This window comes from Fonsecaea nubica (assembly GCF_001646965.1).
Source record: "Fonsecaea nubica strain CBS 269.64 chromosome Unknown Scaff13, whole genome shotgun sequence".
NCBI lineage: Eukaryota > Fungi > Ascomycota > Eurotiomycetes > Chaetothyriales > Herpotrichiellaceae > Fonsecaea > Fonsecaea nubica.
The window spans coordinates 277308-300753 of NW_019173686.1; the positions used below are offsets into that span (position 1 = coordinate 277308).

Genomic DNA, 23446 nt, shown 5'->3' on the forward strand with positions numbered 1-23446 from the left:
TAAGCGGGACGCGTTAAGTGCTGCTCAGGCTTGGCGGGGCCACCATCTTGATTTGTCTGGGCTTCCGCAGCTCTACAGTCGCCAGTCATTCCCCTACAAGTTCCGAGTACTGAGAATCGAGTTCCTTATAGGCAAGTGAGTTTCACGGCACAAGCAAAGCTCTGCAGCCTTGATGAGCTGCAGGGAAAGAGCATACATTCACGAGAATAATCCATCTTTCTCCTATTGCTGTTCGAATGAGATCGCTCCTCTACTGAATGCACCTTTATCTCGGACTACATCTGCCGAAGTTTGAAAACGTCATTACCAAGCAAAGCTCTGGGGCTCTGGGGCTACAGGTTCGTGGTTAATCCAGAAATTTCGAGCCATCGTGTGGTTCTCGAGTGGTTGTGGAGAACTTTCCAGGTCATCAAACCTCTACGAGTACACTCACTACACTCCATTGTTTGTTAAACTCCACGATAAGCTCATTAGGTTTTCGGGATCGCGTATAAGCAGAACACAATGATTGTGCTTACAGGAACCACGGGACATTTGGGGTCCCGAGTTTTGGATACACTGCTACGCCAGAAGCTGATTCCACCATCACGATTGGTCATTTCGTCAAGCCATCCGGACAAAGTATCCCCTGCTGCCCGTGATGCCGGCATCGAGATCCGCCATGGCGATTTCACGTCTCCTGGCTCGTTGGCCGCTTCTTTCAAAGGTGCCGACGCTCTGTTTCTGGTCTCGTTTCCCTCGCCAAGTGTCGACAGATGGCTCCATCATAAGGCTGCAATCGACGCGGCTAAACAGGCTGGTGTAAAGACTGTGATTTATACCAGCTTGATGTTTGGCGGCAAGACCGGCCTAGACAGCATAGCGGGTGTTCAGCAAGCGCATATCAAAACCATCGAATATCTGACACACAGCGGACTGCAATATGTTATTGTGAGAGAGGGGATTTATGCAGAAAGCTGGTGGCTCTACGCTGGGTTTCAACCACAGAAATTCAAAAAGGGCGACGCAGGCGAAATCAGATTTGTCATTCCAAACGATGGTCCAGTGGCTTGGGTCACATGGGATGACCTGGGGGAAGCGACGGCAAAGATTCTCCAAAATTACGAGAAATATCTCGGTCAGACATTGAGCCTGACGGGTCCACGAGCAACCAGCATCAGCGATGTCGCCAAGCTGGTCGAGGAGCACACCGGGCGCCAAGTCAAAGTCGACATCGTGGGCAGAGAGGAAGCCGAACGCTATCACAAGGTTGAGAAGAAAAGTGTGCCCGAGGACAACTTCTGGGTTGTGGAGAGCTGGAGTGGCTGGCATGTAAGTATTCCAGAGCAACAAGCCCGGCTTTCCCGTCCGACCAGATTGGTGCTAACAGCAATTCAGGATGGAATCGCCAAAGGGGAGACAGCGACAGTTGATCCCATGATCGGTGAAATCCTGGGACGGCCCCCAAGAGGGATTGAAGAGATGGCAAGTCGTTTGTTTACCCCTGAGTAGGCTTTTGTTTCGAGGGTACAGTGTCGGAGGATCCTGGGCGATAGGCATACATGGCATACAAGGTATACAAGGCAGAATTGTCTTTATTCAACTGCTTCCGTGTTGTCCACCGGCGTTCTAGTCATTTATGGACCAGGCTGAGCGGTCTCTCTTTAAATTAACCCAAGCAAGCATGGCAGCACCCCCCGTCATTGGCGTGTTCACAGCCACAAACAGCCTTGGGAAAACCGGCGAACTGGTCTCCACCAACCGCAACCCGTGGCTCTCCCGAGGTCATCCGGCGTTGCAGAAAAGAGCGAATTGAGAAGGGGATGGAAAACAAAAGCACAATATTTCACTGGGTCCCGGTATGCGATCTGAGACCATCCTCCTGAACCGTGCAGGCTTTGCGAGAAACTGAAAAAACTCTGGGCTTACGCGCGTTGGTGTCCTGGATCCTGACGGTTTCATTGGCTCTTCTTGTCGAGTCAAAGCCCCTCGGATGCGGACGCGTTGTGTGTTTGTCGCTCCACCTGCCCACACAACATTCTCGTTATGCACAGTTGGTGTTGGGCTGGTGCTGGGGGATCGTGCATCAGGCAGCCCGCCATCCTCAAGGAGGGGGGATTTTGCGTCGTAATCGTAATGCTCTCTTGCGATCCGGGTTGGTGTCCACCGGGAGAGACAATGTGCCGAGACACTGTGCGAACATTTCTCTGCTGAGATATGTATATACAGAAAGTCCGCGTCAGGTGAGTCTCCCAATGGTTCTCTTTTCTCCTTGCATCTCTCCATTCCCTGTTCCACCCACTGATCCCTTGAATTCAAAACGTCGATCGGGGCCTTAATTCGAGCATTCCTCCCTCTCAAAAAGTATTTTGGTCTAAATTTCGACCACCATGGGCCTGTCAGACGGACTCGTGGTGTTTCTGTGCATCCTGATCGCTGGGATCGTGGTGGCGGGTGCCGCAGCACTTCATCGCGTTGTCGCACGCCGCGAGTTCACGGCAGAACTACCCCAGCCCACCAACGAGCAGCAATCGTACATGAGGACGGTGCGGTCGAGAAAATGGCCTATTACCTGGGTTGATGAACGTCTGCCGCCATCAACCGTGACGTCGACCGTGTGAATTGGTCTCGTTGGTATCACCAATCCGAATTTTTGCAGAGGGACTGCGCACGGTCCATCACCCACACAATCCCGTCGACCATCTTGTCTTGTTGCCGATGAGATGGTCCAAAGGGTCTTCTCGTCTCTGCTGAGCCTTTGACAAATCTGGAATGGTGACTGAATGCCATGGTGAAGCCTTGTCAAATGGACGTACATCACCGCCACAATCACCATGAGTCGTCAAAAGACGAGTCCTACTGCGAGACAAGGATAGACAGATCATGAGTCTATCTCGACAGCCAGTATCCTCCATATGGCCTCGTGGCATACAACCGAGCTACCATGCAAGGTTCTTGCGAGATCGAATCTTCAGTTTTGAGACTCCATCTACCAAATATTATCGAAGTCGAGTCGAAGTCATCCAAGCGCCTCACGCCTTTGCTTGGGCCTCACCAGCTACCTAGTTGTATGATTGACCCACGGTCTGCAATCACGTCGCTCGGTATTCGCCCTCGACCAGCACCCGCCGCTCTGGTTGTTATCAGGTTGGCCCGAGACCGCGCGGTATTCTGCCCAAGTACATGTCGCCCCTCTCTCGGGGAGTCAACGATGTTGGCTTGCACTAGAAGAGACTCAGCTCAACCTCACCCACACCCAAAACTATCTATTATTCACCCTTGCTCCCTCCCTGTCTCCCTCTCTTCACACAAACGATCCCCCGAGTTCACAACGCATGCGGTGCAAGTACAAGTGCAAGCACATAGGGGTCCCGGAGGGGCCCGTGTCGAATATGGGAAGGCAAGGCAATGTTATGCGTATTGTGATATGAGGTGAATGAGATGGGATCATATGACGTCTCTCATCAGAACGCTCGGAACGCTCAGACAAGCCAGCCCAGGCCAGGCCAAGCCATGAGAATCACACCAGCATGGTTCCAACAGTGTCATTCTTGGAGATGATTGATAAATGGTGGGGAGGAGGAAAAGGGAGGGAGGCAGTGAGGCAGTGAGGCGGAAAGGGAATACGTTGCATGGGATGTATGTCTGGAATGTTTGGAATGTATTTATGAGATTTATGGGATACACGGGATGCATATGTATAGATGTACGAAGAGGGGTGATGTACATAATGTAGTCTACGTCTTTACACACTGTACTGAATGGGTTTTCCCCCTCTTGTCTGTACCATGTACCATGTACGTTCTCGCTACTAGTAACTCACTTCGCACTCGCTGCTATAGAGTTATAATACATGCAGATTTGTGGTACGTCAAACATATCTATCATATCCATCATCCATGCATCACCCATCCACTTATCAACATCCATCCCATACGTACCTATGTAGGTACCTACAGTGTCCATCCTCAGGAATATGAGGCGTTTTCACCAATTGAGGATATATCTAGAACCGGATTGGCTGAAGTGGTCACCTGGGTTCAAAACTCCTCTCTGTATCTATATACTTGTATTGTCTATATGGAGTACACCAACAGCACTCAGTACCTATTGAGGCTCTCACCCTCCTCAACTTCCACGATAGTTCCAAGGCTCCAACCCAACTCAACACCTCAAAACGCAAAGCTTTACAATAGAATCAGTGGCCCCCCCCCTCAAACACGTCGCCCGGCCACCCGCCAATTCTTCCCGTGTCTTTCAGCCGCCGCCCGCCATGGGGCGCTGGCATAACTCTTGACACTGAGTGATCTGGTGTCGATCGAACTCTTCTCCTTTTCTATAGGAGAAACATTCTCGTCTCCCACGTCTCTTCTACCGTAGGCTAACGTCTAATTTCATCTTGAGCAACTCTTGACCCTTCTACTAGATGTCGAGTCTTCCAGTCTTCCAGTCTTCCAGTCTTCCAGCCTCTCGCTCTGTCTTGTCTGTCTGTCAGTCAGTCAGAAGTGACCACAGGCAGGCACAGGCAGGCACAGGCGGTGATGATGTCGCTGACCGTCAAGACCTACCTACCTACTTGACTGTTTGCTCAGATCCGCCCTGTCTATCTCTTGCTGTCTCACAACCTCGACGGTGAAGGCGTCTTCAGATCCTCTGGAGCTACCTACTCTGGTTACACCGTCGCGGCGTATGGCTAAAATGCCGGGTGGACGTCAGTGGAGAGGGTTGTCAAAATGGTCAATGAATGAGTGAGTGAGTGTGAGTGAGTGTGACTGATTCCCGTCCATCAGATGCATGCCTACCTGTCTGCTTCTATCTATGAATGAACGACCAAGAGATGAAAGCTACCTCTAGGTAGGGTAAGGGGGTGAGTGGATAGGGTTTGTAAATCCAAAATCCTTTTCTACCTGCGTCTATCGCATGCACATGTACTCGGTACTGTATCCGGTACGTGGTATCTACTCGTATGACGGATGAGGATCTTACATCGACCACGACTAGGATACTATAGGAATATATCGTGAGCAAAAACACGTACATTGTCATTAGTCTATAACCACGTCTCCTCTCCCTCGATCTACAGTCCTCGACTGGGCAACGGCCACGTGGCCGAGACTCTTCGGTTGTTCAGTCTCCCGATCCCGCCGTACTGCAGACCGGGCGTGCACAGCAGATGCTGCCCGCCGGGGTTCTGGCTCAGGCGGATGTGCGCCCACTCGCCCTCGGCCAGGACCTCGATGCCCACGGGGTCGAGGGCGTCGACCTTCTTCTCCAGCTCCTCGTGCGTGTACCCGCACAGGTCGTGGCCAAAGTGCGTCTGGAGGTGCTCGGCGATGTCGATGATGTTGCGGTACCGCCCGAACCCGCGGCCGCTGCGCCAGAGGATGCCGTTGCGGAAACTGTCGATCCACACGGCGAACATGCCGGCGATCCAGAAGTTGGTCAGGGCGCACACGATCCACAGGTAGCCGCTGGACAGGCCCCATTGGTACGTGGTGCTGGGGACGCACTGGAGAAGGCCCCTGGGGGTCTCTTCGGTCTGCATGACCCAGTTGTAATTGTCGTCGACGAAGGCCGTGAACGACATGTTTTGCCCCGCGATCAACACGTTGGTGAACTGGCCCGGATAGTCCACGCGACACCCTCCACTGCTGGCACAGTGCGCGTCCAGGGAGATCCTGTCGAGTTGGTCGTAATCGAGCTCAATCAGTTTGTATGTCGAGTCTCCTGCAGTGGTGATGTTGACCATGGTCTTGTACTCGACCATGTACCCGGTGGTCAGATCGAGGAGGGTGGGCAACGCAATCAGATACGCCACAGACACAGCCAGCCAGATGAGGGTGACCCGGGCACGGACCGTGTCCACCTTTGTGACGGCTCGGAGCTGGTACCACGCCCCCTTGATGGACGTCGTATCGAATGCCATGGCCGTGTACAACTGCAACGGCACCCGCTCCTTCTGGAGAATCCGGAGTATGGCCATGCTGAAGAGATGGTATGAGAGCCACGACAAGAAAACCTGCGAACCCCTACCCAGAATCAAGTTGAGACCTGCATCCAGGATCTTGACCGACGTGTACGTGAAAGAACCCCAAGCCAGGTTGATGGCGAACCGCCCGGAATAGAGAGAAGGGTCGCAGGGAAAGAGTCGCACTGCCAGTCGACGATTCCCGAAGATGTCGAGGAGGGTGTAGAAGGGGAACCCAGCAATCAGCCCGGGGAGGACGGAGCCAATGATGCACGCCGCGTAGACCAGAAAGACTCCAAAGGTGATGAGGCCATTTCGGACGGTGCAGTATTTGCGAAGAGGTCTCAGAGGTTTAGGGGGGAGGGCATTCGGCGGCGGCGGCGGCGACACAGGTTGGCTCTGGAACTGACTCCCATATGGCTGGGGGAGGTCATCTTTGGAGGAGTCGACGCTGTGGACATTGAGCTGGGGTTCCTTTAAGAGATATTCCTCGATTGAAGGCATTTTTTCCCTTTCTTCAATGGCGCTGGGCGCAGCAAATATGAAGAAGAGAGTGACAAGAAACAAAGTCAAACTGAACGACACACCACACGACGCACAAGACTCACCAGCTGGTGCCAGGACATTTTAAACCGAGCGCTGCTCAACATGGCCTCGGCCCTGACGGTCAAAAAATCCCCTTTCAATGGATCGACTGAGGGGAGAAAGGAGAAAACTTTGGGTGATGGCGCACGTTAGCGACGCCATGTGGACATGAGGCACTCTGAGCCATGTGTGTTGGGGAAATTCGGTAGTGATTGTCCATGGCCCAGATGGCGACGAGGACCGAGTTCTAGAACCATGAAACCCCTCTAAGTGGTTCCGTCAAAGGTCCAAGTTGCTCCCTACCTGCAGATTTTATTAATTAATCAGGAGTGACAATGCCGTTTCTGGTCATCATGGCCACTGTAAAGGTTTCGGCTGGAATCGCTCAACCCGCTCACTAGTAACAGAATGGGCGTCTCCAGCCAGCCTCGGCCAGCCCGCCAGACGCCACAGACTATAGTCCACAGGCGAGAACCGCCCTCACCATACCGAGTAAAATGTTCATGTACGAGCACGAGTAGCCATGTCTCTCTTGTGCTAGACAATGCCTCATACACATGCAGAGTCCTACAACGTGATCGTCTGCAATCGTGGCAATATAGCAACACAAGTCGATCGTGCTATCATACATCGGCGAGACATGGCCCGTCAGGGCGCCGCGCAGACATTCTCCACCACGACAACGGCTGCGGTCCGCTCAATTCCTATCATCTAAACAGCGTGATGGGACAGAATCGTTCATTATCAATCCTCTGCTTTCTGCGGCCCGACATCCAGCGACAGAAACCACCAGAGCAAAGTCCTGTAGGTGCTGATATCGCACGGGCCATCTCTCCGCCGGAGAGCCTGATGCTCATGTATTGTCCCCTTGTCATCCACAAGACCCTTTCACGGCCATCTCGGTTTTCCCATAGTCCGGAATGGCTATAAGTATCGTCCATGATCGCAATGAAACCGGATCATGCTCACCAGGAAGTCGTCTGAGTAGTCCACGTCTCTGTCCACACCTCTAGTCCCAATTACTGTACCTCCACGAACCCCAAGATCTCTTCGCAATGTCCGTCTCACCATATTCCGTCCAACATGACTTTGAAGTCCAAGAATACAATAAACGTCGCGCCGTGTGGAAGCAGTCCGAGAAGGTTCGCAAACAACAGGAGAAGCTCCTCAGAGACCAGGCCAAGCAGGACCGAAAAGCCGCATTGAAGCAGCTGGCCGTGGCGGAAAAAGGTATTTTGCATCGATCCCCCGGGATGGTTATCGCGCATTTGCTGAGAACCACAGACACGGCAAAGCCTCGAAAACCCTTTGGGTGGCTGTCTCGGAAAAGCCCTTCAAACACCGACGCCTTCGTGGCGGAGGACAAACTCGATGTCGACAGTGACTCGGATGAAATTACTCTGCATGAAGCGCTGGGCGTGTGAACTCGATAGCCTTGAACGATGGATACATTAGATATCGTTTCGGCAGGGGAGGATTCGTCTTTTTTCTTTTCTTTTTTGGCCATCACCCCAGACTCCACAATCCTTTTGTCGCCCCTTTTGCAACAACACCGCCCAACCACGACCCTCTCGCCACAATCGCCAAACTCACGCCCCTGACACCGACCCACTGACTCACCGCGGCCGTGACAGCGACCTCGTCGTCACAGGGGACGCGGATCCAGGCATCGGAACCCTCGACCTTCAAAATATCCACGGGAATGGCTCCCCCGGTCAGTCCGAGATATTGCTGGAGGGCCGCCGTGAGGTACGAGCGCAGGGTGATGTCGTCCAGCGCCTGGTCAGTGTGCAGAGGGATGGTGTGCAGGTGGAGGTGGAAGTAAGAGTATGGAGGGTTGCGGAGAGTGAATGTGGTACTGGTGGTTGGGTCTTTAGCAGCGGCGCTGGTAGTTTTGTTCATTGTCGTCGGGTGCTGGGGCGCTTCGAGGATATAAATTCGACGGTGTTTGGCGGGGAAATTTGTAGAATGATGGGATCCCGTCACATATGTCTTTACACACAAAGAGAGAAAGAGAGAGAGAGAGAGAGAGTGTGTGTGTGTGTGTGTGTGTGTGTGTGAGTTGGTGAAGGTTGTGAGAGAGAAATCCGACCAGACTTATTTACGAGTTTCATTTGAATCATGATATTGGTATTTCCAGCATGTCCGCACACAAAACATCCCGTAGATACGTCATTACACAATTTCAGACGAGGTCTTTACCATCCCAATTTAGTTCCAATATGAGACTGGCTACGATTGGTCTCCCTCGACCTCGCATTCACTCGAAACAAGGACGTCGTACTTGGACTGTCACTCTTGTCAACCGCCGGGAACGAGATCCTTCACATCAAAACGTGCATGCATACTCTGTTGTCTGCCCGGTGAGCCCATGATTTCCAGGCTGAAGCATCTCTCGCGCCAACTTCAACACTCACTCCCACAATTCCCTGTACTGTCCAGGACGATGGCGTCCTCGTCATCGCCGCCACGGCCGACAACAACCACATTCATTCTCCCCAACACCGACCCCGGGATCCCAGTCACCCATCCCTCGACGCTCACCGAGGACCAACTTCTCGATTTCCCGGCCTTCAAGACCTGGCTGGATACCCTACAGAGGAGCCTCTGTCTGCAGCACAGCTCGGCATCCCACCCGTTCCACTCGTCCCCATACTCCCTGAGGTCCATCGAGATCCAATCCGCCGACTTCTTCTCCAGCGGCCGTCTCGGCTTCCTCAAGTTCAAAGCCACCGTGACCAACGACAATGACGAGTCCCTCCCCGGCTCCGTGTTCATGCGCGGCGGGAGTGTTGCCATGTTGATCGTCCTGACGGCGTCGTCGTCGTCGCCTGGCACTTCCTCCAAGCAATCATCCTCAAGGGGTACGACGACCCCCAAGCACCAGCTAGGAGGGGACGACGAAGAAGAAGAAGAAGAAGAAGAAGAAGAAGAAGAGTACGCCATCTTGACGATCCAGCCCCGCATCCCCGCCGGCTCGCTCAGCTTCGTCGAACTGCCCGCGGGCATGATCGACGACAGCGGCACGTTCGCGGGCGCCGCGGCCAAGGAGATCCACGAGGAGACGGGCCTGGAGATCTCGGCCGACGAACTCGTCGACATGACTAGACTCGCCGCCTGCGTCACCACCGACCCACAGCAGAGTGTCTCCTCCGAAGGAGACGAAGAAGGAAAAGGCGACGAGCAACTCCAGTCCGCCATGTACCCGTCCCCGGGCGGCTCGGACGAATTCATCCCCATCTTCCTCGCCCGCAAGACGCTCCCGCACGCCCAGATCGAGGCCCTCAAGGGCAAACTGACGGGGCTGCGGGACCACGGCGAGAAAATCACCCTGCGAATCGTCCGGCTGCACGACGTCTGGAAGGTCGCGTGGAGAGACGGCAAGACGCTGGCGGCCATGGCGCTCTACGACGGGTTGAAGGCGGAAGGGAAACTATGATTCTTTTCTTCGCAGAGGAATTTATCCGGTTTTCAGTGGTGCTTTTTTTCTTTTCATTCGCGCGCTCCTCTTTTTCTCACCTCGTTTCTCGTGCCCTCGAGCCATGTCTCCGAGAAGCTGGGTATCTAATACAGTCCTACATCATGAAAGAAAAGAGCCCACGAGGAAAGAATCTACAGCTGGGAGTCGGTCTGATGCCTCAACCTAAAACTACCCACTCACTCCTAGCGAGCAGCAGATGACGGTCCCGAACCGTTCGGCAACGCAATCGTGGCCAGGTACTTCTCGTGCACCTTCCTCTGTGCTTCCCATTCCTTCTTCAGCCTCTTCACCCGGCTTGCCGTCAGAGGCGTTCCGTCCTTGGCCGTCGTCGGCACACCATCCCCGTCCCATGACGAATACTCCACCGAATGCGGCGGTTTGAACATCTCGGTCGGACTGATCTTAGCCTTCTGGAGCTTCTCCTGCGCTTCCCTCTCGCGCTGTCTCCTCGCCTCCTCCTTTTGGCGGGCCTTGTCTTCCTTTTCGCGCCGCGCAGCCTTGAGGCCTTCGGTGACGGGTCGGACCAGCGCAGGAGCGTTTTCTCGATCTTCAAGGAATATGTCGAGTTGCCAGAGATCGACATCTCGGACCCGGTCGCAGAGCGCGAGGATCTGTTTGTTGATATCAAGCGGGGGTTGTGTGCCAGTGGGCGTGGAAGCTGTTTGGAGGGCGTCCCTACTGAATTCGCTCAGAGCACGGGCATACGAAGGTCGCGGTCTCCCGAGGGGAGGGGTATCTTCAAGCCCTGTCGGTGTGGTAGAAACGATTTCCTGGACTTTCTCGGCTGTGATGGATTTGGCAATGGCGGCTTGCCGCAGTTCGTCACGTATTCTGGCCAGCGGATACACAAACTCTTTTGCGGCGTCGGGGATCTCTATGCCTTTCCAGCCAACCAGATTGGTGTCTGCTGGTTCAGAGCCATTCAAGCCGAAGACGTTGACTAGGCGTGTAACGAAAAGGCCGACCCTGCGATGATCGGCTGCGGTCAATTCGGAATTTTTGGCGCTGTTATTGTATGTGTTGATTAGCTGTGAGATGGTGTTCATGGCGACGGGTGTGTTGAAGGAGTCGAGTAACGCATTTCGAACCTTCTCTTCGGCATCTAGTACGGCGTCTTCTAGACTGGCTCGCTGCTCATCGGAGGGTTTTGTGTTCTTCATGGCATCAACGGCATTGAGAAAGAAGTTGTCCACACGGTCTTCCCAGTTTCTGCCTTCGGTGACCATGTCGTCCGTGATCTCTATCCCGTCCTTCCAGTTTCCGAGCAGGAAAACAATCCGCAAACTCCTGGACGTCCAGTCCTTTCTCACATGGAGGGCTTCTCGGATGGTAGTAAAGTTTTTCAGGGACTTGGACATCTTTGATCCTTGAATGGACAGGTGACCCATGTGGAGGAAGTAATTCACCCATTGACCATGATTCGCCCAGAACGCCTCGCTCTGGGCGAGCTCGTTGTCGTGGTGAGGAAAAGCCAGGTCGATCCCGCCAGAGTGGATGTCCATCTGTTGACCGAGCTTCCCAGACGCCATGGCTGAGCATTCAATGTGCCACCCCGGCCGACCAGGGCCCCATTCGCTGTCCCAGCTGGGCTCGCCGGGCTTGGACGCTTTCCACAGGGCAAAGTCGGCGTCCGACCTCTTGGCTGAGGCGTCCTTTTGTGACAGGGCACCTTCGCCGTCGGCCTGCAGTTCTTTGTCGTTTTTGTTCCAGGGCTCTAACCGCGCATAAGGGTATCCGGCGGCCTCGAACGCTTTGATGTCGAAATACACCGAACCTTCTGACGTCCGGTACCCCATCTTGTTGTCCACGATCTTCTTGACAAACTCTGCAATCTCCTTGCCGTGCTCGGTGACTCGGACCAGGTCATCCGGATCCATGACGTTGAGGTCGTGCATGTCCTGGAAAAACCGGGCTTCGTATTCCTTTGTCAGTTTCGTGAATACGGCGTAGTCGTCCCCGCGGATCGTTTTCCCAAACTGCTCGTCCAGAACCAGGCACATGGGATCGCTCACGCGGTTGTAGAACTCGTGCGGGGTCAGGAGTTTGGGATCTTGCATCAGGGCCTTTGCCGCGTTGCGAGCGGTGTTGATGTGCATCTTGATCTTGGCCTCCTTGTCACCAGGCTTCGTGCCAGGCTCCAGGCTGCCCCCCGCGAGGATGTCTCCATATATGTGCTCGACGAATCCGTCAAACGTCTCGGGCGTCGCTGAATCCTTGGGTCCGATGCGTTTCAGGTTCTTTTGGATGTAGTAGAGCCAGGCCTGCCGGGCGTCTTGACGGACTTGGTCGTCGATGTACCTAAGATGGGTCCAAGTCAGCATCTCCATCTGCATAGAAGTGTCTGCTAACGGGCAAACAACAAAACATACCGGTGGTTCTTCTTGTATTCATCATATAGATGCCGTTGCCTCGCTCTTAAAATGATCTTATCATCAATGTCGGTCGTGTTCATCACAAGGCGAATTTTGAAGCCAAAGTAGTCGCGCAGAATGCGTCGAATGATGTCCGTCGTCACATAGTTGCGCGCATGGCCCAGGTGGGCGTCGTCGTAGACCGTGGGGCCGCAGGCATACCACGAGATGTGGCCTTGCTGTATAGGGACAAAGGGGACTTTCGACCGGGTCAACGAGTTGTAGATCTTCAACTGCGGCTGGTGGGTGGTGCCCGTTGGCATGGTCCAGGGAGGTTGAGCCATTCTGGTGGATTTGGTGCAGAGTCTCAGAGCTGATGAGCAGAAAGGACGCTTCAAAAAGCTCATGAGACTCTAGCCTTCTCTGACTGAGTCACCTCCCCTTGAGTTGGGGGCAGGCAAGGCAGTTAGTTTTTGAGTCACGCAGCGACGAATGGAATTTCGATTTGGACTGGAATGAGGCTCGCAAAATCACCGAATAATAATAAAAATACCCCGGAGCCACTTGTGCCACTTTCACCCACTCAAATATGAGGAGGGCACAAGCAAACAAGCTAGCTTGTTAGGACCTTTTTTGGACTGCGGGTCGGATACTATTGGCGCCTCATTCTATGAGCGATCATCATTTTCGTTCCTGAGAGAAATGTAAAGGTACCGAGTACAATCCGTGCATCCATACAATTTGCGCATCTCTGTCTCTACAAAATTGCAAGTTTGTCCGTGGTAAATGCCTGAGCAATGCAGAAACGCCTTCCAATAATCGTGTCACGACTTTTTCCAAACCACCCACGAAACACCTCTCTTACCGGCTCCCTTGTGCTGTGAGAACCATTTGTAGCCCATCCAGGCCATCTTGGATGCCAACCCCCATAGAAACACAGCAAGGAGAAAGCCCCACCAGCTCCCAGAACTTTCCCGTGGAGCGAGATCCGAGTATCCCAAGATCTGACCCTCGCGGCCCAAGGCGCCCACGCGGAATTGGGAATATTGAGATAGTTGAGATAGGTCAAAGCTTTCTTCAAAGAACTCCTTATCAATGAAATCGAGATCGGTCCATTCCTCTTCTTGCTCTCCTGTGCCACCTCCCTGCAACACCCATGCCACAACTTCAGTCGCACCATTCCAACTGACGTAGAGTATATCGTCCAAGATGGTGGCGGCTGGCGGCTGTCGAGGCTCACCGACCCAGTCCGCGGATCGGTAAGCCCTATACGAAACTGCAGTAGTGAAAACATGAAGCCATGGTGCACCGTAATGGACCTCGCACAGCAGAGTTCCGTCCAGAGAAAATTCGCTCAAAACCGGCGAGTGGCCAAAGCCCACAAACATGTGTTTGCTGTCAGGAAGGTATTGCGCCGACCCTTGAGAAGGTGTCCGTGTTTGATATTGAGAAATATAAGAATGCAGGAGGGTTACAGTCCGGTTGGTGATGTCCAGTTGGAGCATTAGCGCTCGACTGTAGGGACCGTCGACATGCAAGGGCCCTCCCTCCTTGTTGTCGAAAAGCGTCAGGATCCCTTCTTGTTCGTCCAACCATCGGGCATCGTGCTGCCACCTGAAGTTGAGCGCGTCGCCCCCTGAAAGATCCTGGAATTGATTACGTTGGCCGCCAAGGATCCACATAATCTCGCCAACTGGGCTGATGCAGGTGACCGTGTGGGTGTGGCGCGACGAGATGAGATAGTTGCCTTTGGAGTCTTTGTCGACGCTGTTGATGTGGAAGAAGTCGAAAGGAATACTTTTGATATATCCGCCAAATGGGTGAGTCATGAAAGTCTCATTGACCTGAAAATGCTCCGAGGCTTTCCACTCGAAGAGCAGCTCACCAGTCGCAATATCAACTTCCTGGAAACCACTGTCGGTGAGCCATCCGTTCTTCCATTTCCCCAATGAGGAGAGGTCAGCTGGGGTGATGTTGTAGAATGTTAACAGTGCTGTATTGTCTTTGGTGATCTTGAACTCGTGCAGGTCGCCTTCGATGTCGCTCCCTCGAGCAACTGCTGCAACTGTGTGTTTGGTCTCGTACGAGCTATCCAGCTAGTCCGTCATTAGTAGCGGACATATGATGGCAAACTCGCAAACTCACCATGTAATAGACGCCTTTGCCCATAGTCCCTCCCTTTTTACCGGACCAGAACGTCAAGTATTGCTGACCCATATAACTCTGCACCTTCAGGTTCGTCGTCACATCAAAATTCTGTCCTTTCCAAACAAGCTCACTGTTGCTGTCCAGGATGGCCGGACCAGGATTAGGCATTGAGCCTCCATTGTAATTGAGAAAGGTATATCCCTTATCACAATTTGGGTCATATTTGCTTATGCTCACTCGCGGCGAACTCAACCCATTAGAGATATATGTCTGCGATGGTGAACCACCATAAAAGCCGAGATCATACAAGGTCGGATTCAGCGTCGGAGACAACCAGATAAGGAGCGGAATTGCAGCATATGAAATGGTTAGGTAGAGGACAAAAGCACCAGCGACAACAACGACTGCCCAGAGGAGAAGCCTGATGGCCAAAGGCTTCATCTCGAGGCGCCGATGCCCCATCAGAGGCATTGGAGCAGGGCCAAGGCAGCATTGTAGCTATCCTTCACGCAAAAAGAGGCCAACACGTACTATATGTAAAAAAAATACAGCTGTTTCATGGTGGGCAAGGGGATAAAAGGACTAGCGACGATACCAAGCGACGGCTTGTCGTCTTTTGACCAACCACGAAGGCCGCCGCACTGTTGACGACATACCCAGTTCAGCATCGGCAAGGGTCGACCAAAGTGGCGGTTGATACATCGGCGGTTGGTTTTTGAGACTGGGCAAACAGTCCGCGTAATTTCGGGGTGTGATGGTGGGCATTCAAGCTTGGAAGAGGGGAGATTTTCCCTTGTCCCACGACGCTGGCCAGGTTAGCACCTTGAGCAGGTAACATGTGGATAAGAATGCCGCCGCAAAGGAGGCTTAGCAGGTGCAATGAAACGGGATCCTATCAAGACGGCATGAGACGCGACAAGAGTTAGGTGTGGGGATGAGTAGCGGATGCCAATGCTTGAGGTGATGCTCGTCTCTTCTTGTCTACCTGGATGGGCGTGCTTGGTGTCTTGATGGTGGCATGGGCGGGCATGAATGTCGTTGATGGCTTGCACTGCTCCATGTCACTGGTGGTATTGCGCCACCCGGACCTTGCAAGATGGAGGAAGCTAGAGAATGTCCTGGCCAAAGGCTGCGATCTCATCGTACCAAGTCGACTTGGACAAGCACACCCGGGTCATTTTCCGGTGGGTTGTGATTTGACTTCCCAGCCTCAGGATGGCTCGCAAAAACTGCCCAGAGGAGGATGGTTTGCGACGATATCGGCAGTATGAGGTATACAGGGTGGATATGCCGCTGGAGTAGCAGGAAATGGATGTGAAGTGCAGGTAAAGCGCAGCGCAGGAGAGAGAGAGGGAGAGAGGGAGAGAGGCAGAGAGAATGAGCAAGATGCCGTCCAAGCCGGATCAACCACCGCAGGTGCCACACACCAACCCACCCGGTAATTATCCGCCTCGCCGTCTATCCTTCCTGTCACTATGTACTACTTGGACGAGTAATTACTACCACCACCATCACTTTCAAGACTTGCCGTCTGCACCTTCACTCCTTCGTCAGAACCGAGCTGGGCCTCCGTGCCACAGTTCAAATAGACACTCGGAAGTCGGCCACGGGCTCCATCCCTCAGTCATTGATCGACACTCTAGCATGACAGCCGGTAGCCGCTATCAGGCCCGTACCCACGCTTGACAGGATCCGGACTGGTACAGCAGAACCAATGATGGGATACTCCGAAAACATCAAATACAAGTAGGTGAAGTTGATCAACACCAATCCCAACCCTCAATTCCCCAATTCCGGGTGATAATGACCAGGCACAGGACCAACAACCGAACACCACTATCGATCCTATCCACACCCACGTGCATCCATTGTTCTGCTTTGCTGCCACCCAGCCTACACTTTTGCCAAAGCCAAGACTCTAGCTCGAGATATTCGTCGTCACCAATAACGGCGATATCACAGGGTACCAAAGGCCGGCGAAAGAGTCTGTCCTTCTCAAAAGAGGAAAAGAGCAAGGTCCCGATAGACATCATCTCGGCACTATCACTCCGTACCATAGCCACATGCCCTCTTGCCATCTTTGCTCCAGCCCATTCTCGTCCTAGCTAGCACCGTCTGGTGCTGGGAACTCTCCTCATGACAACTCCAGCGTCATGTGCCCCTGCGAAAGCTTAGCAAAAGGGCCCTTGTCTGCATTCCTGGAGAACTGTTGTTGCCTCCTCCTAATCCCCAGATATGGCAAATAATGGCCTGGGTGAACGACAATGAAGACTATCACCACGAGGAACATCAGCGCCGAATCAAAGGCATAGAAGAACCACTCGTGATCGATGAGGTAATTGCTCGTCCCCAAGACGAATTCGATGAAGCGAAGCAGCGTCCGAATCAGAATCAATACATTGGCCACGTTGATCACCGTCAAGAACAACTGCCAGTTGCGCTCCTTCGGTAGTGACACATCTCGAAGCGTGGTCCTCAGCAGGACGTTGAGTCGCAGGGCGGCGAAGACGAAGAAGCCGAATGATGCCAACTGTAAACCCAGTCCGACCAGCACCACGTTTTTCCCGGTGTTTGCGTGCTCTTTCGTATTCGCTCCGGCGACCATGGCGCCTCCAATGACCTGCACAAAGAAGCTGAAGACATCCGATCCTACAAACACGGGGGTGATCCTGCGTGCAGGCACCCACAGATGGCGGGCTGTCTGAAAGCGTGGAGGGACCACCCATAACACGACCCGGCCGAACGCCATATAACAGGCTGCCGCCATCACGGCGGGCGCGACGAGAACTGGTTTGGTGGTTAGCGGAGAAAGAAGATGGTAAGAAATATAGGGGCCTCTAGTTCCTTGCCGGGTTGCTATGCTTTCTTTTGTTAGGGGGCGACCTACTCATAACAGTCTGGACGATGAAGACGCTCTTGCCATCGAGATTTTTGATGGAAATAGATCGAGTCAGATATCCAACAAACTCCACTGTGTCAAGGTCAGTACAGCCATGCAGCAGCAAATGGAGGGTACGACGGCAGACTCACTAGCCACCGCAAAGTTCATGGACCACCAAAACCAGGATCGGTGCCAGAACATCATGCCCAGATTTGTGATCGATGCAGCACCATACAGCACGAGAAAAATGACCGATGCGGCAAATGATGGAACATAGTTGTATCGGCCTTCCTTTGCGAAATCTTGAGGAGACTTGTTGCCGGACTCGCTCTCGTTGACGGCTCGAGAAGCAAGCTGGAGGAGGGTTGGGATAGATCTCCCCAAAGCGTCCATGATGCCACAGGGTTTGATATGAGGAACTAACAGTTTGCGAGCAGTGCAACAACTCAGTTGACTGGCGACAAACCTAAAGCGCCAACTTTCAGAAGGATGACCACAGACGGGCTGCAAGCTATAGGTAAGAAAATCGTCTTCGTGGATCTATGCTTCAATGTCTCATTATACTGGTCGACTATGCTCCAGCTTGGGACAATGAATCGGTGGCAACAAGGTGCATCATATTTGTGCCATTCCCGACGCAAAGCCTTTCGCAGGCCCATCTGGATCGGATCCTCGAAAAAGACTACGAGTGCCACCCCTGAGTGGGTTGTTTCAGGCACTAATAACATCGCACTTCTCTAAGCGAACAGGTCTCAGGCAGCAGGCAATCTCGAAACCCATTCCAAAATTGGCTGACAGTTCCACAGCTCGCAACTCTTTCCGCTTGAGGATTAGCCAGAGCCTGATGAAAGAAAGCCTAGAGGCTCGACTGGGGCGGTGCTTCTGGATGCAGACTTTATGGCAAACTCCGACGAGGTTCTCAGGGTCTGTGAATTCAAGCTTAGAAGGAGGACGTGCCTCTCAGGTGTTGCCATGGAGTAGATTTTCCTGGTCATCGATCCTCACGGGAACAAAGTCACGTGGCAGGCTGAATATCATGGTTACGCCTCGAGGCGGCCTTGCATACTGCCGAGATGGATCCATCAGCCAGGCTAACACGGCGATAGCCCCCTTAATAATGGATGTCCTGTATGTCCAGCGGGATATCAGATCCCACCAAGGCTGACTCTGGTGTGGCTTGTAGAAAAAGGGGCAAGGCATTACATTGCCCCGAGATGCATCACCCTTGGGGCATTCAACTCAGCCACTAATCATATGGCATTCTTTGCTGCCTCTGCGTTCACCTCCGACTCTTTGTCCTTAACACCGTTCTGGAGCTGACTTTTCGCTCTCAGTTTCGCTTCCTTCTTCAGTTGGCGCTGGCTCTTGGGCGCATGCGATACCATCTTGACATGCTTCGACCACTTCTCCTGTGCTAAGGCTTCGTCTTCTTCGGTCCAGAGCCTTGGTAATACGGCAAAGACGAGGTACGAAGTGTGGGTTTTCACTTCGGCCTCTGTCCTTTGCACGAGCCTGCCTCCGTTGAATGGTAGTTTTCCCACGTCGACTTGGTGTTGCTGGTCCTTGACCTTTCCAGACTTGTTGTCTTCATCCAAGCTCTTTCCTGTGTGGAAGTCCTTTAACCGTTGTTCTACCTCTCTGAGTCGAGAGACCGCCTCCTCAACATTCGCAGCAAAAGCGTTGGTGCCGCGCATGCCATTGTACTGCAAGCCGGTGTATTCTCGTCGAACGTCGATGCGCTTGTGCTGGACTTCGACCATCTCGATCTCGATCCAGTCATATTTCCGAAGCGCGGAGATGGTTTTTTGCGCCTGTTCGATACAAGGGCTAAATGTGCATATATGGACCGCCGAGTGAGGGTCGAGGACGCTTGGGGAACCTTGCTGCGACGACTCGCGCGTCAGATGTGGAAGAGCTTCCCACGGACAAGGCAGGTCCAGAAAGATGGCGTTTGCGTTGGGAGACGTCTTCTCGCCGGTGGGAGTGTCTTCAGAATCGTAGATCAGAAACCCATCTTTGTAGACATCTCGATGCAAGGCGTGCACCACGGTGTCTAGTCCGTGCTGGACCATCTCCGCCTTGACCTTTTCGTGCCGCTCGCAGTGAAATTCGTAGCTGAATACTCGTCCGAACCGGTCGATGTCCTCGTGTCCCTTGCCCTTGTCATCTGGCGCGGTTTCTCCAATTCCCTCTTTCTCTCCCTGCACTGCGTCGGGGACGTCACTGCTCCTCCCCTCCTCCTCGTCCGCACTTTGACGGGGACGGTGCTCGTCTTCGGGATACCCGCCAAAGACAGCCCTGGCGGCGGCGTGTGTGAAACTCCCGCTGCCACTGCCCGCCTCGATCAGCCTACTCCCCGGCCTCGCCCGGATCCGGTGCAAGATGTAGCTGTAGTCGGGCGTGTAGACGACCTGGGTCCGGTGGGGGAGACTGGTGGTCCAGTTCTCGGGCGTGGGCGGGAGGACGTGCACGAAGCCCGACTCGGCCACGACGGCCTCCTTGACTGCTGCTCCCTCGACCGCTCCCGTCCCTTCTCCTCTTTGCACCCCGTCTTGCGGAGGATTTACCTGCTCGCTTCCTCGGCCTCCCTCCTCTTCGTCCCCTACCACCACCACCTCCTCCGCCGCCGCCGTCTTTATTCTCCTGTCTTCATCTTCCAAGAGCGCTTCATCGGCCTTTCGTTTCTTCCCGCCGCCGCCGCCGGAGACGACATCCTTCCCTTTCTGTTGTTGCTGCTTCTGTTTCTGCTTCTGCTTGATCCGCCCCCTCGAGCCGGTATCGACTTTGCTGGCCCGGATCTGGCTCCCCCAGGGCACGCCGATGATGGTCGAGTGCGGAAACGAGCCGAACCGCGTGTTGGTCACCACGCCCTCGGCGTACCCGTCGTCGGCATCCCGGGTCACCTGTGTGGAGAGAACCACGGGCAGGGCCTGGTCGCGGCGCAGGTGCAGCGAGGCCAAGTCGTGCTCTTTGGCGACGCGCGTCGGGGTGAGGAATGTCGAGACCATGGCTAGGTTTCCCCCCTTTTCCCTCTTCACGGTCGTTTGACTCTCGTCGATTCTCCTTTCCCTGCTCTACCCTCTCACTCACTCTCTTTCCAACGCTTTGATCTTGTCGTGCAGCACTGAACAGATAACCAATATCTTCTAAATCCTCGATCTGGTGGTAAGACCAGGACCCCCGAAGGGCAAAGATGAAAGCTCGACCAACAAGACCCGAAGCACCTTGTTGTGTTGAATTTTCTCGTCTATGTTTTAAAACCCGTGGATATTCCCCCAACAGATGGATGAGATACCCTTGAAAACTCCTGTGATAGATTTCTAGGTTTGAGTAAGTATCAGTTTGGGGATTATTTTGTACAAGCTGAGAAAAGATTTGAAGGTGAAGAGGAATAAAAGTGAAGAAGAAAAGATATGGCACTCGAGTTGAGTGGGAGAGTTTGTTTGAAAATTGATATCACGTGTAGATAAGGATTGATGACTTTCTTATCTGGAGGTGCTGCCAGACCAACTGCACAGTTCCGAGTACTGGCGGTAAATCGACCTCGTACCTACTGTATGTCGTACAGCCTCGCAATGTCTCCATAGGTAGTTAGGTATGTTGTCCAAATTCATTGACATGTTCAAGCGCATATGCACGTCATCCCGCATAACCTAGTAATGTATATATGAAACTCGTGGCCCAGCATCTGACTTGTTGCACCATCAGGCTCATCCCTCCCTCCTTGCTCCGTCCCTCGCAATATACATCCATAGACACCCCGTTGCTTTCCCTACCCTCATTTATCCCATGGTTTCACCGCCGCCTCACACACAAGTCCAGCCTGCGGTAGCTCGCCGTGGGCGAAGAACCTTTTCAAGACCCCAAACGTGCACACGCTGGGGTTGGTCGTGCCCGCGCAATGTCCCGGCATATCCTGGGTGACAACGACGCTGCCTTCATGCCGCTGTGCCATTTTGAACGCATTCCGCACCGGCGTCACCGGGTCCGCTGTGTTGCCGATGAACAGTAGCGGGCTTCCACGAGGATCATAATCGGAGAGGTTCGACTGGAACGGACCTGTGAACCGGTTTTTGGGAGAAGGTCGGTTGGTTGGATCCCAGAGGATGCAATGTAGGGTGATTTCGGCCCAGATGGATCCTACCACGGGAGATTGTGATAGCAGTAGATCCAGGTACTTTGTAAAGTCCCGCTTTGATCGAAAAGTGATGTCGTCACCATCCCCACAGAGGATAGAGACGCTGGATTCCAGTTGCCACGGATAACTTGACGGGAGCGGTAGGTCCTTTCCGAAAAAGCCGTCTGGTGACAGAGCCATGTGAGGGACAGTTGGAAGCAGTGGTGCAAAGTCCCCAGATTCAGGGAACGGCCAGCTCTCCCACGCTGACATGGCTCTGGAGATGTCTTGCTCCATCAGAGCTTTGAGAACCAATGCCAAAAGCGGCCACAATTGGATGGGTTGATATAGGTGCATATGAATGATGGCCTTCATGTTGAAGTAAGTGAGGATGTAAGCATTGTCGTTTTGGACCAAGGGTAAGGGGTTGTTCTTGAGGCCATCGACAAAGTTCTCGACTTGCCATCGCATCTCTTCAGGCCCACTAATCGTGGGATTCGATAGAGCACACTTTGGCCCGGCCTCGAAACAATACTCGAAGAACTTGGTCCACGACTTCATGTTGTCCTGAAGATTAGTTGTCCATCCTGTAGCAATATAGTCATCTGCGTCGACCACCCCGTCCAAGACCATGCGGCCGATTCGGTGTGGAAACATAGAGGCGAAAGTGTTTCCCAAGAAGGTGCCATACGATAGACCCCAGTAGTTGAGAAGCGGAGGACCCTCGTTTGACTCTACCGAGTCAAGCGCCTGTTGATTACGAGCATGGCTGTCTTTCGACCTCAGCTCTCTCCGCAAATGTACGTCAACTTGATCAATGATTTCTATCATGTCGTGGGCCACCAGCGCCGTACTCACAAACTGACGAATACTTGAACCATCGGGAAATCTGCCTTTGCTCGTTTGTGCGCAAAGAAGGCCAAGGCTTTGGTCAATGGCCCATTTGACATCCAAAGCATTGGGGTTGGATTCGAGGCTTCCAGCGCCTACTCCCAGGAGATTGAGAATGTCTCTCACGGTGTCATCTTGAAAGCAGGCCAGACTGGGGGTTGAGAACTGTACACCACGGGGGTCGAAAGACAGGATTTCGAAATGCTTGTCACCATCCAGAATGTTTTGGATGCTCTTGCCGGACCAAAGCAGAATGCCCACGCCGGAACCGCTTGGGCCTCCAGGATTGATGACAACTGTGCCTCCAAAAGATTCATCCCCGACGTCCACCACAGCAGGCAACCTCGCGATCGCTAAAATGATCGAGCCAGAATTCGACGAGTTGGACCAGTCAAGGGGCACCTCTAACCTGGCGCATTCAAAGGAGTCATAACATTTGTGGTAGTGAAGCTCTCTTGAAGATGGGATCTCGGTCCAATTGAAAGCGTCACTGGTGTTGAGGCCAGCAGGATACGGGTGGGCGAAGGACGCAGAACCATGACCAATGAGCTCAATAAGGAGGCATCCAAATAGCGTGCTCGGCCGTGGTCTCATTTTGGTTCACCCTGCTCCCTGACGCACGCGGATCGATGATAGAAGTCCCCAGTGATGGATGGAGGGGAAGCAGGTATATACATCGAAGTTCGGATCGACGTAGGGAATGAGGGACGGGTCGCCTCAAGCGAGCCGAGCTCCCACTAACCAGCGATACAGCTAGGCAACAAGGATTAGCTTTGGTTCAGGGAGGGAGACAGACACCCCGCAAGGTGCGCCAATCCCTGCGCTCATCATTTGTGGCCAAACGGAGTGTGATGGCACATGAACCTCAATGCAGGAGTTGTCTGCAGAGTCAAGGAAAGAATGGTAACATGGACTGCGCATGGAAAAACGGGCCCTCAGACATTTATGGAGTCGTCTATTCCGGGTACCTATGTCCCTTTGTACCGAGTACTGAAAGCCCGCTAGGTGCCTGTGTACCTATGTACCGAGGCGCCCATGATCCGAA

At 53.4% G+C, this 23446-nt stretch overlaps 11 protein-coding genes across 11 annotated transcripts; 4 read left to right on the top strand and 7 right to left on the bottom strand.

Annotated features, from left to right (window-relative positions):
- Window positions 1-504: 504 nt before the first annotated feature.
- On the top strand, window positions 505-1491 carry AYO20_02962 (hypothetical protein; the record flags this gene model as incomplete). Its single annotated transcript, XM_022641266.1, has 2 exons — window positions 505-1311; window positions 1378-1491. 2 exons carry the CDS (start codon window positions 505-507, stop codon window positions 1489-1491), a joined length of 921 nt encoding a protein of 306 aa, XP_022502797.1.
- An 878-nt stretch (window positions 1492-2369) lies between these two features.
- Window positions 2370-4676, top strand: AYO20_02963 (hypothetical protein; the record flags this gene model as incomplete). The annotated part of the gene is made up of 2 exons (XM_022641267.1): window positions 2370-2594; window positions 4572-4676. The coding sequence occupies 2 exons, from the start codon at window positions 2370-2372 to the stop codon at window positions 4674-4676; spliced, it is 330 nt and encodes a 109-aa protein (XP_022502798.1).
- A 380-nt stretch (window positions 4677-5056) lies between these two features.
- Window positions 5057-6451, bottom strand: AYO20_02964 (hypothetical protein; the record flags this gene model as incomplete). The annotated part of the gene is made up of 1 exon (XM_022641268.1): window positions 5057-6451. One exon carries the CDS (start codon window positions 6449-6451, stop codon window positions 5057-5059), a length of 1395 nt encoding a protein of 464 aa, XP_022502799.1.
- Window positions 6452-7587: 1136 nt separating this feature from the next.
- On the top strand, window positions 7588-7956 carry AYO20_02965 (hypothetical protein; the record flags this gene model as incomplete). Its single annotated transcript, XM_022641269.1, has 1 exon — window positions 7588-7956. The coding sequence occupies one exon, from the start codon at window positions 7588-7590 to the stop codon at window positions 7954-7956; it is 369 nt and encodes a 122-aa protein (XP_022502800.1).
- Window positions 7957-8038: 82 nt separating this feature from the next.
- On the bottom strand, window positions 8039-8434 carry AYO20_02966 (hypothetical protein; the record flags this gene model as incomplete). Its single annotated transcript, XM_022641270.1, has 1 exon — window positions 8039-8434. The coding sequence occupies one exon, from the start codon at window positions 8432-8434 to the stop codon at window positions 8039-8041; it is 396 nt and encodes a 131-aa protein (XP_022502801.1).
- Window positions 8435-8978: 544 nt separating this feature from the next.
- On the top strand, window positions 8979-9971 carry AYO20_02967 (hypothetical protein; the record flags this gene model as incomplete). Its single annotated transcript, XM_022641271.1, has 1 exon — window positions 8979-9971. The coding sequence occupies one exon, from the start codon at window positions 8979-8981 to the stop codon at window positions 9969-9971; it is 993 nt and encodes a 330-aa protein (XP_022502802.1).
- Window positions 9972-10195: 224 nt separating this feature from the next.
- On the bottom strand, window positions 10196-12708 carry AYO20_02968 (hypothetical protein; the record flags this gene model as incomplete). Its single annotated transcript, XM_022641272.1, has 2 exons — window positions 10196-12311; window positions 12383-12708. The coding sequence occupies 2 exons, from the start codon at window positions 12706-12708 to the stop codon at window positions 10196-10198; spliced, it is 2442 nt and encodes an 813-aa protein (XP_022502803.1).
- A 480-nt stretch (window positions 12709-13188) lies between these two features.
- AYO20_02969 (hypothetical protein) lies at window positions 13189-14983 on the bottom strand (the record flags this gene model as incomplete). The annotated part of the gene is made up of 2 exons (XM_022641273.1): window positions 13189-14460; window positions 14510-14983. The coding sequence occupies 2 exons, from the start codon at window positions 14981-14983 to the stop codon at window positions 13189-13191; spliced, it is 1746 nt and encodes a 581-aa protein (XP_022502804.1).
- Window positions 14984-16646: 1663 nt separating this feature from the next.
- Window positions 16647-17786, bottom strand: AYO20_02970 (hypothetical protein; the record flags this gene model as incomplete). Its single annotated transcript, XM_022641274.1, has 3 exons — window positions 16647-17299; window positions 17400-17483; window positions 17543-17786. The coding sequence occupies 3 exons, from the start codon at window positions 17784-17786 to the stop codon at window positions 16647-16649; spliced, it is 981 nt and encodes a 326-aa protein (XP_022502805.1).
- Window positions 17787-18643: 857 nt separating this feature from the next.
- On the bottom strand, window positions 18644-20401 carry AYO20_02971 (hypothetical protein; the record flags this gene model as incomplete). Its single annotated transcript, XM_022641275.1, has 1 exon — window positions 18644-20401. The coding sequence occupies one exon, from the start codon at window positions 20399-20401 to the stop codon at window positions 18644-18646; it is 1758 nt and encodes a 585-aa protein (XP_022502806.1).
- Window positions 20402-21171: 770 nt separating this feature from the next.
- Window positions 21172-22995, bottom strand: AYO20_02972 (hypothetical protein; the record flags this gene model as incomplete). The annotated part of the gene is made up of 1 exon (XM_022641276.1): window positions 21172-22995. One exon carries the CDS (start codon window positions 22993-22995, stop codon window positions 21172-21174), a length of 1824 nt encoding a protein of 607 aa, XP_022502807.1.
- Between the last annotated feature and the right edge of the window lie 451 nt (window positions 22996-23446).